The sequence below is a fragment of the Amblyraja radiata genome, chromosome 2, assembly GCF_010909765.2.
Source record: "Amblyraja radiata isolate CabotCenter1 chromosome 2, sAmbRad1.1.pri, whole genome shotgun sequence".
Classification (NCBI taxonomy): Eukaryota; Metazoa; Chordata; class Chondrichthyes; order Rajiformes; family Rajidae; genus Amblyraja; species Amblyraja radiata.
Window position 1 is genome coordinate 50,191,667 of NC_045957.1, and position 14,859 is coordinate 50,206,525.

Below are 14,859 nucleotides of genomic sequence, written 5' to 3' on the forward strand. Positions count from 1 at the left end.
TCCTCGCCTCCCTCCCCTCTCCCCCACACCTCTCTCCCCTCCCCCTCCTCTCTTTCCTCCCCCTCTCCATCTCCCTCTCCTCACCCCTCTCCCTCTCCTCCCCCCACCCCCATCCCTCCCCCACCCCTAGCCTCTCTAACGCGCCCCCTTCCCTCTCTCCCCCGCCCCCTTCCCCCTACCCCTCAGTCCTACTTCCACCACTCCCCCTACTCCTCCCTCCCCACCTCCACTTCTCTCCCCCTTACCCCACCCCTCTCCCTCTCCGTCCCTCACCCCTCTCTCTCCCCCTCCCCCTACCCCTTCCCCTACCCCTCCTACACCTCTCCCCCTCCCTCCCCACTCTTCCACTTCTCTCCTCCCCCACTCTTCCCCCCCACTCTTCCCCCTCTCTCCCCCCACCCTCCTCCCTCCACAATCTTCCCCCTCCCTCCCCTACCCCACCTCCTTCCTCCCCCATCCCTCCCCCCATCCCCCACACCTCTCTCCCCCTCCCCCATCGCACTCTCCTCCCTCTCCCTCTCCTCCCCTCCTCCTCCTAACCCCATCCCTCTCTCTCCCACCCCATTTCTCCCTCCCCACTCTTCCCCCTCCCTCCACACTCTTCCCACTATCTCCCCGACCCCATCTCCCTCCTCCCCTCCCTCCCCCCTCCCCCACACCTCTCTCCCTCCTCCCCTCTCTCTTCCCCTCCCCCACCCCTCTCTCCTCCCCCCTCTCCATATGCCTTGCCAAATACATTCTTGCCATAGAGGGAGTACAGAGAAGGTTAACCAGACTGATTCCTGGAATGTCAGGACTTTCATATGAAGAAAGACTGGATAGACTTGGCTTGTACTCGCTAAAATTTAGAAGTTTAAGGTGGGATCTGGTAGAAACTTACAACATTTTTAAGGGGTTGGACAGGCTAGATGCAGGAAGATTGTTCCCGATGTTGGAGAAGTCCAGAACAAGGGGTCACAGTTTAAGGATGAAATCTTTTAGGACTGAGATGAGAAAAACATTTTTCACACAGATAGTGGTGAATGTCTGGAATTCTCTGCCACAGAAAGTAGTTGAGGCCAGTTCATTGGCTATATTTAAGAGGGAGTTAGATGTGGCCCTTGTGGCTAAAGGGATCAGGGGGTATGGAGAGAAGGTAGGTACAGGATACTGAGTTGGATGATCAGCCATGATCATATTGAATGGCGGTGCAGGCTCGAAGGGCCAAATGGCCCACTCCTGCACCTAATTTCTATGTTTCTGTTTCCCTCTCCTCACCCCTCTCCCTCTCCTACCCATCCCTCTCTCCCCCACCCCCCTTCCCTCTCTACCCCACCCCCTTCCCTCGCTCCCCCTGCCCCCTTCCCCTGCCCCTCTGTCCCTCTTCCACCACTCCCCCTACCCCTCCCTCCCCACTCTTCCACTTCTCTCCCTCACCCCACCCCTCTCCCTCCCCCTCCCTTCCCCCTCCCTCCCCTCTCTCCACCCACCCCTTCCCCTACCCCTCTGACCCTTCCCACTCTTCCACCTCTCCCCTCTCCCACTATCCCTCCCCACTCTTCCCCCTCCCCCCCCCACCCCTCTCCCCCTCCACATTCTTCCCCCTCCCTCCCCTACCCCCTCCCTCCTCCTCTCCCTCCCCTTCCCCCCATATCTCTCTCCCCTCCCCATCTCTCTCTCCTCCCCCTCTCTTCACCCCTCTCCCTCTCCTCCCCCTCCCATCCCTCTCTCTCCCACTCACCTTCCCTCTCCCCCACCCCTCTACCCCATTTCCCTCCTCCCCTCCCCCACACCCTCCCCCTCCCCCATCCCTCTCTCCTCCCCCTCCCCCACCCCTCTCTGCTCTCCCTCTCCTCACCCCTCTCTGCTCTCACTCTCCTCCCCCCCCCCCCCGCAAACGCCATTGGGGAAACAGACCCAACGGGTCTGCACTTGGTCTAGTATATTACTAAAACTCTTATCTTGACCACTTCCTGTCTGTATTGCGCAAAAAAATCCCCCATAGAGCTACAATTTTTCGCCACCTTACTCACCATTCTCCTCTGCTGCAAGTCAAATAAGTTTGGTTCTGTCCGATGAAATAATACAAAAGTTATGAAGGTTTTGAAGGCCCCCTCTCCCCCATAGCCCCTCTCCCCCACACACACCCTCCACCAACCCCCCCCCTCCCCTATACCCACCCTACCCTACACACACACTCCCCCACACCTCCCTCCCACACACCCCCCTCCCACATCCCCCCTTCCCCACACACCTCCTCCCCACATCCCCCCTTCCCCACCCCTCCTCCCCGCACTCCCCACACACCTCCTCACCCACACACCCCCTCCCCCACACCAGGCCTCTCATGTGACTGGGACCCAACGTGTCCCACAGTCTTGTTATTCAATAAAAAATGCAATATATGCAGATCCTAATTATCCATGTTATCAAACTATAGCCAAATATAACTCAAAATCGATCTCTCAAATCTAGGAATTGAAGCATAACTGTTAACTATTTTTTGCTCAATGACAGATATATTTTGCGAATGAAGGAGATAGTGACAAAAGGATAAAGAAATTGTCTTATTTTGGATCAATCCTTATCGTAGGAATATATAACTGAAGCTGGATGAAGCACAGCAAAAGGAGTCCTTTGATGGCATCATCACTGCCACTGTCATCTCCTCTGGGACCTGACACTGACTTTCATATCAATGTTTTGTATGGCTTTGATTGTTAACAATATCAAAGATGCAAAAGGATGACAAAATAAGAAAAACAAGTATTTTGTTATTTCTGAACTTCAGAGAGAGTGATCACCAGTCACACTAACCTCCCCAATTGCCATTTGTTACCCCAGAGGAAACAGGCTCATTAATTTTCCACCAATAGTTTGCTGCTGCTTCTTTGGCAAAAAAAATTGGTCTCAATGAAAATGTTTCTCCCCAATATTTTAAATAAATTGTTGTACCCAATTTCAAACCTGTAATTGTTCAAAACAACACAGCAAATAAATTGACTAAAATATATTGTTGCCATTTTTTAATTCAACATTTAATGTATCAAATTTTAATTAATATTTTGGTGTGATTTTTCTTCTAGAACCACATATAGGAAAGCTCCTCTCTTTGGCTTAGGCTATGGTATAGCACAATCCATTCCTTACCTCGTTAATGCTGCAATCTTCCGATTTGGAGCATGGCTCGTTGTGAATTGCTTCATGGTTTTTGAAGATGTGTTCTTGTAAGTTACTTTCTAAAATATGCCATTGATCTAATACTTCAGTATAGTTGCTATTTAAATGGTTAAATCTATACTGCATTGTGTATGAATAGGATTGATAAAACATTTCTACTTTTAACAACTTTGTTTTGGTCATCTTAAATCTCTGTCCATCGCATAAGTTACGCAAGCTTCTCAAGATCATATTTGTTATATTTTCCCCCAAAAAGTAATAAATATTTTACGAGCCACATGTGAAGTTTCAGATAACTGGATGCATGCAAATGTTGTACCATTGTTTAAGAAGGGCAGCAAGGACAAGCCAAGAGGAAATATGGAAAATATTGACTGCATCGTTTGAATAATTTGCCCAGCTCCGGCAAAACATTTGATTAATAATTGGGTTGCCATCCCAAGAAACTAAAGACATACAATGTGATTTTTCATTGTTTTTTTTTTGATAATTTCAGGGTATTTGCTGTCATTGTACTGAGTGCTATGTATCTTGGACAAACAGCAACATTTGCTCCAAACTATGCCAAAGCTAAAGATTCTACACAAAGAATAATTAAACTTCTTGAAAGGAAGCCATTAATTGATAGCTACAGTGAAGAGGGAGAAAAGCTGGTAAATGCCAAATATTTTTACCTAACTAAGATTACTTGTCTACATATTGTTGCTTTCATTCTTATTAAATAAATGGTAATTAACTATTCTGGTTTTAATGGAAAGTTCCTGGGATTCTTTAAGGGATAGTTCCTCAAGAGGAACATAATTCAGAAACAAATCAAAAATCATGGGTGGCGCTTCTCTCACATCATTTGGTAATTGAATCACCACAAGGTATTCCTGGTAAAATCCCTGCTTACACCTATTTGAAATTGAACCAAAGTATTAAGAACTTGATTCATATTTAACCCTGTGTTGAGTTACCAATCTCATGTTGGTGTATCTTACCATTTTTGAAGAATCACATGAATCTGATTTGGTTTCAGTAGGTATGTTGCAAAGCCTACCTGAAGATCGCTGAAAATCTGTCCCAGCCCGTGTGCGCGATTTTGGCGCCGTTTAGAGGGGGGCGGGTTTAAAACGCGATTTTCCCTAGGCTGTTCAAATCGAGGTTTTTCAGCCTAGTTAATTATTAACTTAAAATCGCTGGAAGATTCCGTAGCTGGAGCTATTTTTAGTGTTAAGGGCTTTCTTTACTTGTTATAGTAGGTTAAAAATTAACCTCTAAACCCACGACCGCCGACAACGGGCCAGATCTCATACAGGGGAAAACGGAAGGTGGGCTGTTTATTTTTATGTTAAAAAGGGCTTCTTAAGATCCCTTTATACAAAGTTTAATGTTGCGAGTAGCTAATTTGGGCCCCATTATATCCCGCAGTATTTTTCTGGGCATTTGAGGGCACAAATCTACCGCAATGTGAACGTTCTAAACCAGCGCGTTCACAGGATCCCACTAGAAAGCTGATTTAAATGGACTTTAATTTACAGCAATTGAACACTAAATTCCTTCCATTTGGCCTATAAATTAATGTAAATGAGATTTTAAAATCATGTTTTATTGTGAATTATTTGTGAATATTATTTGGACACTTAGGCTATTTAAAAATGTTAATCATTTATTAAGAAATGGATAGATGTTTAGATCTAGTAATTGAAGTTTGAAATTAGCTACAATTGGGTAACTAACTAATTATATGCTTTAATTTCAGGTCATCCAAGTAAGATTATTTTATATTTGTTTCAGAATGCTTCAATCTATGATAACTGAAAATTTCATTCAGTTCTCTTAATTTTTAAGAAAGTTATGGGCTTTTGACTGTCCACGATCACAGCTTTTTTGTTATGTGTATAGAAAATCAATAGGGAACAAGATGCTAATTTCCGAGTAGGAAAATGGCCATAACTTTTTAAATACATGAGATATGAAAGTGAATTAGGTGTCAAATTAAACTTCTTTTTATGCTTTATCTGATGGGATAAATTGCAGACTTGATTTTTAAAATCTCAAAATTTTGTAACATTGCTAGTTTCAGCTGAAATCCACATCTATGCCTTCTTTATCTCCACACATGACCATACCAACACAATCCTGTCTGGCCTTCTTCCCAACTTGTCCATTGCATTTTTGCTATCACTTCTAGCCATATTGTTCACCATTAAGCAATATGTTAATTTTATCATTCTTATCCTTGTTTTCAAAATTATCTTCACCGTTGTCCCTGGCTTTCCTTGTAATCTACTATAGCCTGCTATGAACTCTATAGCCTGCAACAATATCTATCCCTCCACCAATTACGTACTCTGAGTATTCTTGAATCGAATCATAAGACCATTGGCAGTTAGCAAACCTCAGATTCTGTCATTCCTTCCCTTAAATCATCATCTTTGCTCATTTATGTTACATTGTGGTTGCACCCGGTGGCTGGGCCACTAGCTATATGAACCCTCAGCAGCCAGTCACGTGACTGGGCAATGGCAGGGAGGAGTTGTCACGGGGTACAGGGGTGTGTCCTGGGATATATAACGAACCCAGGGACAACCCTCTCTTTCTCTCTCTCTCTTACTTCGAGCTGACCAGCTTTCTTCTCTAGGGGTGAGTGTCCTTCCGCCTCAGTAGGGGCTCAGCTCGAGCCCACGTGGCAACAGCCTCGCAGCAGTAACAACAACTTTGTGTTAGCGGACCAACGTACATGTACAACAAACCTATTATGCTTGAATAAAGTAACCCATTTGTTCACCACGTTTGGTGCCTCTACAACATGTTAACATATCTCCCTTTGTCCAAGCTTTTGATCTGCCTTATATTTCCTTGCATGCCTCGAAATCAAATGTCTTATAGATCCCATTGAGATTGTGTTATACTACATGGCAACAAATCATTTAGTCCAACTCGTCCATGCTGACCAAGATGTCTATCTATGTCAATCCATTTCCCTCTAAACTTATTGTATGAAATGCTCGAGTAGCATCATGATCATCTGTGGGCAGAACACACTAACCCTATCATGTTTGTCTCAAAAATCTACCTTATTAATATTCATTAATTTAATTATATAAAATACTACATTGGAGTGGAGAAATGCCTACTACAAGTAAGGTCATAATAACCAAATAAAAGAGGAAATTATGACTCCAGTGAGGTTTTTAGATCATTGGTATGCTTAGTAAAACACTATTCCCACAACTCAGCATGCTTCACCTATTAGAGTATGCCATCTCCACCAGTAACATATTCAATTAGTCTGAAGAAGGGTCCCAATGTGACACGCAAATCAACCATTTCCTCCAGAAATGCTGCCTGACCTGGAGTTACTCCAGCACTTTGTGTTCCATTCAAGATTTTAGCATCTGCAGTTCCTTGTGTCTCCAATGTATTGAATTATCTGCCTCACATATTCATTAAAATGATCCACATCATGGTTTATTTTCTGAATTATGCCACCAGGGACTTGGTTAGACCACACAAACTATTTGGACATTGGACTCTTCCAGTCCACAGATAAAGACAAGTAGAAACAAGGAATTGCAGATTCTGGTTGATAAAAAATAAACATGCAAAGTGCTGCAGTAATTCAATGGGTCAGGCAGCATCTCTGGAGAACATGAGTAGGTGATGTTTCAGGTTGGAACCCCTTTTCGGACTGATTGTATGGGCAGAAGAACGCTGGAAGAGAGGAGGGCCAGGCCAAAGCCTGGCAAATAGGTTGATACTGGTGAGGAATGTTTTTTAATATGCAGATGGTTGGACAAGGCCAGAGATGAAAAGACAGAACTTGCTGAACCCAACATTTCTATCATGTGAATAATCTCCCCCCTCCCACCACCCCCCCCCATCCCATCCAAAATATCTTGGCTCCCTTCTCCAGGTGCTGCCTGGATGAATAAAAAGTCTGTGAACAAAACTAATTTAACAATATCACAAGAAAGTATAGAAATAACCAACAGAAAAATATGATGGGGCAACGAGTGTACATTGTATTGTAAATTATTTTAAACTTCACCCAAATTGAGCTCAAAATTGGATCAAAGAAAAATCGGATTGGATCTTCAAACACAGATGGGTCTCGACCCGAAACGTCACCTATACCTTCGCTCCATAGAGGCTGCCTCACCTGCTGAGTTTCTCCAGCATTTTTGTCTAACTTCGATCTTTCCTGCATTTGCAGTTCTTTCTTAAACACAGATATCAATTTCACTTAATCTCTATTATTATTGTATTATATTGCTGTACGAGTGGTATTATTACTAGTGTCTATTCAGTCAATTTGCACCATCATTATGATACGATACAATAGAATTATATTTATCCCAGGAGGGAAATTGATTCGCCAACAGTCATAAAAACACAAAATACATAATACATATGGGGGCATGGGAGTCAGTCTCAGTCTACCGCATGACAGAAGGGATATGAGTTGTAAAGTTTGATAGCCACAGGGAAATAGGATCACCTGGGGTGTTCTGTCCCTTTTTTGGTGGAACCAGTCTGTTGCTGAAGGTACTCCTCAGGTTGACCAGTGTGTCATGCAGGGGGTGAGCTGTATTGTCCAGGATGCTCCGCAGTTTGAAGAGCATCCTCCCCTCAAAGACCACCTCTCATTAATTCAACATTGCATGTAGAAAGTAACATTCTTAACAGTCAGCTATCAAAGTATCCAAAATTTCAATGCTCACAAATGATTAAATGACTTTCTGCCATGAGTAGTCTCTTTTAGTACATAAACACAAAATGCTGGAGTAACTCAGCGGGACAGGCAGCATCTCTGGAGACAAGGAATGGATGATGTTTCCAGTCGAGACCCTTCTTCAGACATCTTAACCTGAAATGTCACCCATTTCGTCTCTCCAGAAAAACTGCCTGTCCCCTGAGTTACTCCAACAGTTTGTGTCTATTTTCAGTTTAAACCAGCATCTGCAGTTCCTTCCTACACTCTTTTAGTACATCTTTTATATCTGAATTCTCACAATCATTTCAAATTATTTATTTTCAGAGCAACTTTGAAGGCAATATTGAGTTTCAAAATGTCAAATTTGCTTATCCAGCGCGACCAGATGCAGAGGTTCTCCAAGGTCTAAACATAAAAGTTAACAAAGGACAGACCCTGGCACTGGTTGGAAACAGTGGATGTGGAAAGAGCACTTTGGTTCAGTTACTTGAACGATTTTATGATGTGATGGGTGGACAAGTGGTAAGTATCGCTTCATAAAAGAAAACATTTTATCGGGAATTCCTATCCAAGAGTTCAGCTGAGATGTGGAGGCTGAGTGAATTAAATTTTCTGTTGTTGGGTTCTCAACTTTCCTGCCTTCTTCAATCTCCAGCATTCTTTTTTGTAACAATATATTTGTTCATATAAGATCTTATAAGATCATAAGGTCAAGTGATAGGAGCAGAATTAGGCCAATCAGCCCATCAAGTATACTCCGCCATTCAATCATGGCTGATCACTCTCCCTCCTAACCCCATTCTCCTGCCTTCTCCCGATAATCCATGACACCCATACTAATCAAGAATCAATCTATCTCTGCCTTAAAAATATCCATTGACTTGGCCTCCACAGCCTTCTGTGGCAAATAATTCCACAGATTCATCACCCTCTGAATCAAGAAACTCCTCCTCATTTCCTTAAAGGAATGTCCTTTAATTCTGAAGCTATGACCTCTAGTCCTAGACTATCCCACGAATGGAAACAACCTCTCCACATATCTAAACCTTTCACTATTCTCTATGCTTCCTTGATCTTCCTCAATCACATGTTCCAGTAAGTCGTTCCATATGTACTGATAACCAGTTCATAAACCATTTGTTCTTACTGAAATATTGATTCTACACGTGGGACTAATCCTCCAGCAGGGAAGCAATTCCAATCTTTTTTCTGATAGCTTTCCAACTCCCTGTCTCTGATTTTAACCCAAATTTCCATTTACGTGCATCACATTAATAAAAAATAAAACAAACTTTAAATTGATCAACAATGTAAGTAAAATATAAAGACAAACCGTAAATGTAAGAAAAATGTGTACTGTGAAAAGACAACCAGTAATTTATTAATCGAGTACACCTTGTCTTTTAAAAAAAAAACAGAAAACACTCCCCTTTAAACCATTGTTTAGTTATTAATTATTGAAGTGAGCTTTCAATGGTGAATGGTCCCCCAACTTCATTTCATGTCTATCCATGCTGGTATCAGTATGTTTTTCTTAAGTAATTTAAATTCAGACTGCAACCTTAGTCTAATCCTGCTGTAGCAACTCCTGTTGGAAAGTGTCCAGATTTGTAATTTGGGTGAGCATGGGTTCAGGCTAAGGTATAATTTAACCTTGTAATCAAATATCCTCACCTGTTGGTACTTGCAGATAAAGAACGGTTACTTTAATTCACTGATGATGAAATCTTGCAAACCTTAATTCAACAGTTTATGTGAGCCGTGACAGGATAGGGTGATAATGGGATATTCAAAGTTTTTGTTTTGTTTAGTTTAAAGATACAGCGAGGAAACAGATCCTTCGGCACACCGAGTCCGCACCGACCAGCAATCCCCACACATCAACACCACCCTACACACACGAGGGACGATTTACACATGCACCAACATACAAGATGGCGGATGTGCAGGAGTGGGCGCCGTCTGTGTATGCCAGCCTGCCCGCAGTCCGTCTCTCCACCTTTTTTTTATTTTAAGTCCTGTCAAAAAAATGATAGTTGGAGGTCTTTTATGTGGTGGGGAAGGGGGAAACTTTATTTCTTAGTCCCCTACCTGGTCGGAGAGGCAGCATCCCTCCGAGCTGCTTCTTCGCCCCGTCCTTGCAGCGTACCATCGAGAATGGAGCGGCGTTTCCTGTCGGGACCGGCCGGGACTACAGCTTCGGCGGCGGTGGTGCAGCGCTGGGATACCAACACGGAGCGGGCGATGCCTTACCGGGTCGCCGTGCGGTAAGCTCCGGAGCGCTGTGGCCGCCGACTCCCAACATCGCGGAGCTGTGGCTGCGGGCGTCAGGCTGCGGGCGGCGCTGGATTTGGAGCGCCACGGAGCCTGGGATCGAGTTCGCCGGGGTCGGAGCTCCAACCGGCACGACCTGAGGACTACGAGTGCCCCGGTCTCCAGGGAGGAGGCAGCCTCTCCAGGCTTTCCAAGCCGCTGAGGAATGTTTCACCCGACGCTGGAGTTCCATCTTCACGGCAAGAGGGCCCTGAAAATTATCGGGCTGGCTGCAAGGCCACAAATGGGCCCCCGACCTCGGGTGTTTCACAGAGGAAGAGGACTTAACTTTCTGGTGCCTTTCCCCACAGTGGAATTTTTTGATTCTGCTGTGGGGGGACGTTTGTGTTGAACTCTATAATGTGTTGTGTCCATTTTCTTTATTTTTTAACCTTTTTCTATGGTTTGTATGGAAACTTATTATCTATTTTATGTAAAGCACTTTGGTGTCAATGCGAGTTGACTTAAAACGTGCTATATAAATAAAACTTACTTACTTACTTACCAAGCCAATTAACCTACATACCTGTACGTCTTTGGAGTTGGGAGGAAACTGAAGATTTCTGCGAAAACCCACGCGGTCACGCGGAGAACGTACAAACTCCATACAGACCGCTCTCATAATCTGGGTCGAACCTGGGTCTCTGGTGCTCCAAGCGCCATTAGGTAGCAACTCTGCCTCTGTGCCACCTGGCCGCCCATTACTTTAACTAATTTTCAGTACATTGCAATTCATCATGACTATCAATTAATATTTGATAGATGTTCTTTTTTGACTATATTGCCTAATATGAAAACATACTTAATACGATATATAGTGTGTAGGCAAGCATTTTAAACATTTCTTAGATGTGCATCATTATTATCAGCACTAATCATTTGTTATCTTTTCCAGTTGGTGGATGGGAAAGATACAAGAAGTGTCAATTTGCCATGGTTGAGACAACAGTTGGGAATTGTTTCCCAGGAGCCCTTGCTCTTTGATTGCAGTATTGCTGAAAATATTGAATATGGTGACAACAGCAGAGCTGTATCTCAAGAAGAAATTGAAAAAGCTGCAAAAGCAGCCAATATTCACAGTTTCATAGAAAGTCTACCTGAAGTAAGTCTGTCATTCTGTGTGCTTTCTAATACACTCGCATTTAATATGCTTATTTTATGATAATTATATGGTTAGATATAAATGAAAAACATATGAACATATTTAAGATAGCTTAGGGTAATACTATGTGATGTTTTCACTCAATCTCCTTTGTTGTATTATCTAAAATATGTTGCAATAAGCATTGTTTGAAAACTGACATGTGGATAGAAATTGTTATAAGCTGTATCTGTTCTTAGTGAGCTGCCTGGACATCTTTGAGCAGGTTTCGAAAACTGATACGGTTGATCTCTGATCTCTGAAGTGGATAATGAACCACTTGTTAATTAAAATAATTAATGTAATGGAAACAATAAATATGGAGTCCTATCTTAAATTTATCTCTAACAAACTAAGGAACACAGCTTCAAACAGTGAAAAGAGTTCATGAGAGTTTATTGCCATGTGTCCCTGATAGGACAATGGAATTCTTGCTTTGCTTTAGCACATAGTAGGCACGGATACAGAACAGATCAGTGTGTCCATATACCATTGTATAAATATATACACACATGAATAAATAAACTGATAAAGTGCAAATAAACAGATTATGGGCTATTAATGTTCAGAGTTTGTCCGAGCCGAGTTTAATACCCTGATGGCTGTGGGGAAATAGCTATTCCTGAACCTGGTCGTTGCAGTCTTCAGGCTCCTGTACCTTCTACCTGAAGGTAGTGGAGAGATGAGTGTATGGCCCGGATGGTGTGGGTCCTTGATGATGCTGCCAGTCTTTTGAGGCAGCGACTGTGATAGATCCCCTCGATGGACGGGAGGTCAGAGCCGATAATAGACTGGGCAGTGTTTACTACTTTTTGTAGTCTTTTCTGCTCCAGAGCGCTCAAGTTTCTGAACCAAGCCACGATGCAACCAATCAGCATGCTCTCTACTGTGCACCTGTAGAGGTTAGAGAGAGTCCTCCTTGACATACCGAAAAGCAACATTAGCGCTGATGTTATGAAAGCTATACACAAAGAGTGACCAAAATTTGCATGGTGGTCGTTGACAGAAAATGTTTGCAATCATTTAAAAAGCAATAATTCAGTACATCAACGAGCGAAAATACACAACATGAATAAATAATTTTGACATCTTGTATTTCTTCATCTGTTAACATCTTGTATTGGTCATTGAAGTTTTTTTAAAGTAATAATTACTAGAATGATACTGTGTTTGGTGGATTTAAACAAACAAGTTGTATTTAAATAGGGATACAACACAAAAGTAGGAGATAAAGGAACACAGCTCTCTGGTGGTCAGAAACAGAGAATAGCTATTGCCCGAGCTCTTATACGGGAACCAACGGTTCTAATCCTTGATGAAGCTACATCTGCCCTGGACAATGAAAGTGAAAAGGTTACAAATCTTGAATTTTCAACCATATTAAGTAAACAATTTTATGTTTATGTTGCGTGTATTTAATTGTATAAATTATATAAATTAAATGTTTGGGAGAATAAAAAGAGGTTACATTGTAGTAAATATTAGAAAACCCCTCATTTGTAATATATTTAGTGCTGTACTGATTCTGAATAGTGAACCCCAGTTTATCATTTTTATTCTTACTATTTTATTATAGTTTCTCACTATTATAGGTATTATTTATTCTGAACTATAGCATTACTATATTTAAAGATTTGTAGGTTGGAGCTGATCTTTTTGCACCTTGCATGTTGTACTTAATTTGCATTAAGGATAAGGGGGAAATCTTTTAGGACCGAGATGAGAAAAACATTTTTCACCCAGAGAGTGGTGAATCTTTGGAATTCTCTGCCACAGAAGGTAGTTGAGGCCAGTTCATTGGCTATATTTAAGAGGGAGTTAGATGTGGCCCTTGTGGATAAAGGGATCAGGAGGTATGGAGAGAAGGTAGGTACAGGATACTGAGTTGGATGATCTGCCAGGATCATATTGAATGGCGGTGCAGGCTCGAAGGGCCAAATGGCCCACTCCTGCACCTAATTTCTATGTTTCTATGTTTCCCTCTCCTCACCCCTCTCCCTGTCCCACCCATCCCTCTCTCCCCCACCCCCATTCACTCTTTACCCCACCCCCTTCCCTCTCTCCCCCCGCCCCCTTCCCCCTACCCCTCTGTCCCTCTTCCACCACTCCCCCTACCCCTCCCTCCCCACTCTTCCACTTCTCTCCCTCACCCCACTGCTCTCCCTCCCCCTCCCTTCCCCCTTCCTCCCCTCTCTCCTCCCCACCCCTTCCCCTACCCCTCTGACCCTCCCCACTCTTCCACTGGATACTGAGTTGGATGATCAGCCATGATCATATTGAATGGCGGTGCAGGCTCGAAGGGCCAAATGGCCTGCCCCTGCACCTATTTTCTATGTTTCTATGTACAGCACCCTTGCTATTCCTGCTCAAATTTTGCATTTGTTTTATTTTGCCTTTTTTCAGATTGTCCAGAAAGCCTTGGATGAAGCTAGGCAGGGCCGAACTTGTTTAATTATTGCCCACCGATTGTCGACAATCCAAAATGCTGACATTATAGTTGTTATACAGAAAGGAAGAGTGGTGGAAATAGGAACTCACAACCAGCTCCTGGCAAAAGAAGGAGCTTACTATGCACTTATCCATGCACAGGTTCAAAATTAACATGAAGCTTGAATAGATATATATTTTAATGACTTTGTAATGTAATTCCGCAGTGTTTCGCCCGTTACATTATTGGAATTGAGATGAAACTCCTGTGAAAAATAACCCACATTATGTCCTTTGTCTATGGTAAAACTTGAAGCTGGGTTATCAATTAAGAATTTGTTCGCAAACTCACAAATATTGAAAAATTACAACCTAATTGCAACAGTATCATTTGTTTATCTCCAAACAAGTAACATTTTGAATATTTCCAATAAATGTTTTCTGTAATTTTCCTTTAAAAAAACTGATCGTCATTTTGAATAGTACTAACTGTAGGTAGCCTGTTAAGACCATCTGGAATATTTGATTGCATGCAGTGAAATATAAATCAAAAAGCTGGGTTTTTTAAATTGTTTTATAATTTTGATTCACCATTTACATGAGAGGGATGTGTGGTGCAATTAAGGCTGAATTGACAGCTGGAAGTCCCACTTGCCTGCGTTTGTCCATATCCCTCCAAACTTGTCCTATCCATGTACGTGTCTAACTACTTCTTAAACGCTGGGATAGTCCCAGCCTCAATTACTTCCTGTGGCAGCTTGTTCCACACACCACCACTGTGTGAAAAAGTTACCCATCAGATACCTATTAAATCTTTCCCCCTTCACCTTAAACCTACAGTATGTCCTCTGGTCCTCGATTCACTACTCAATTATCCATCTGCAACTGAAACTTATGCACTCTTTTTGTTCCATCTGCAACTGAGACCTTAATGAACCTCTTCCCACGTAAAGTACTGTAAGTGTAGGCTTCAGTGGTTGGCACGCAATCATTGGGCTAAACAGCCTGTTTCTGTGCTGCATGAATCTATGCCTCCACTGTCGTGAACTCGTATGCCTTGCGCTGTGATGAGTCCACACATTTATCTCCTCCCGCCTAGATTACTGCAACTACACTG

The 14,859-nt window shown here is 42.8% G+C and overlaps 1 protein-coding gene across 1 annotated transcript in view; it reads left to right on the top strand.

Annotated features, from left to right (window-relative positions):
• Positions 1 to 14,373, top strand: part of abcb5 (ATP binding cassette subfamily B member 5) — a 55,434-nt gene extending 41,061 nt beyond the window's left edge. The window contains exons 16-21 of the mRNA XM_033039367.1: positions 3,048 to 3,206; positions 3,656 to 3,812; positions 8,186 to 8,383; positions 11,070 to 11,276; positions 12,522 to 12,668; positions 13,719 to 14,373. Of these exons, the coding sequence (XP_032895258.1) occupies positions 3,048 to 3,206; positions 3,656 to 3,812; positions 8,186 to 8,383; positions 11,070 to 11,276; positions 12,522 to 12,668; positions 13,719 to 13,916 (1,066 nt within the window). The 3' untranslated portion in view covers positions 13,917 to 14,373. The remainder of the gene's footprint in view (positions 1 to 3,047; positions 3,207 to 3,655; positions 3,813 to 8,185; positions 8,384 to 11,069; positions 11,277 to 12,521; positions 12,669 to 13,718) is intronic.
• Positions 14,374 to 14,859: the final 486 nt, after the last annotated feature.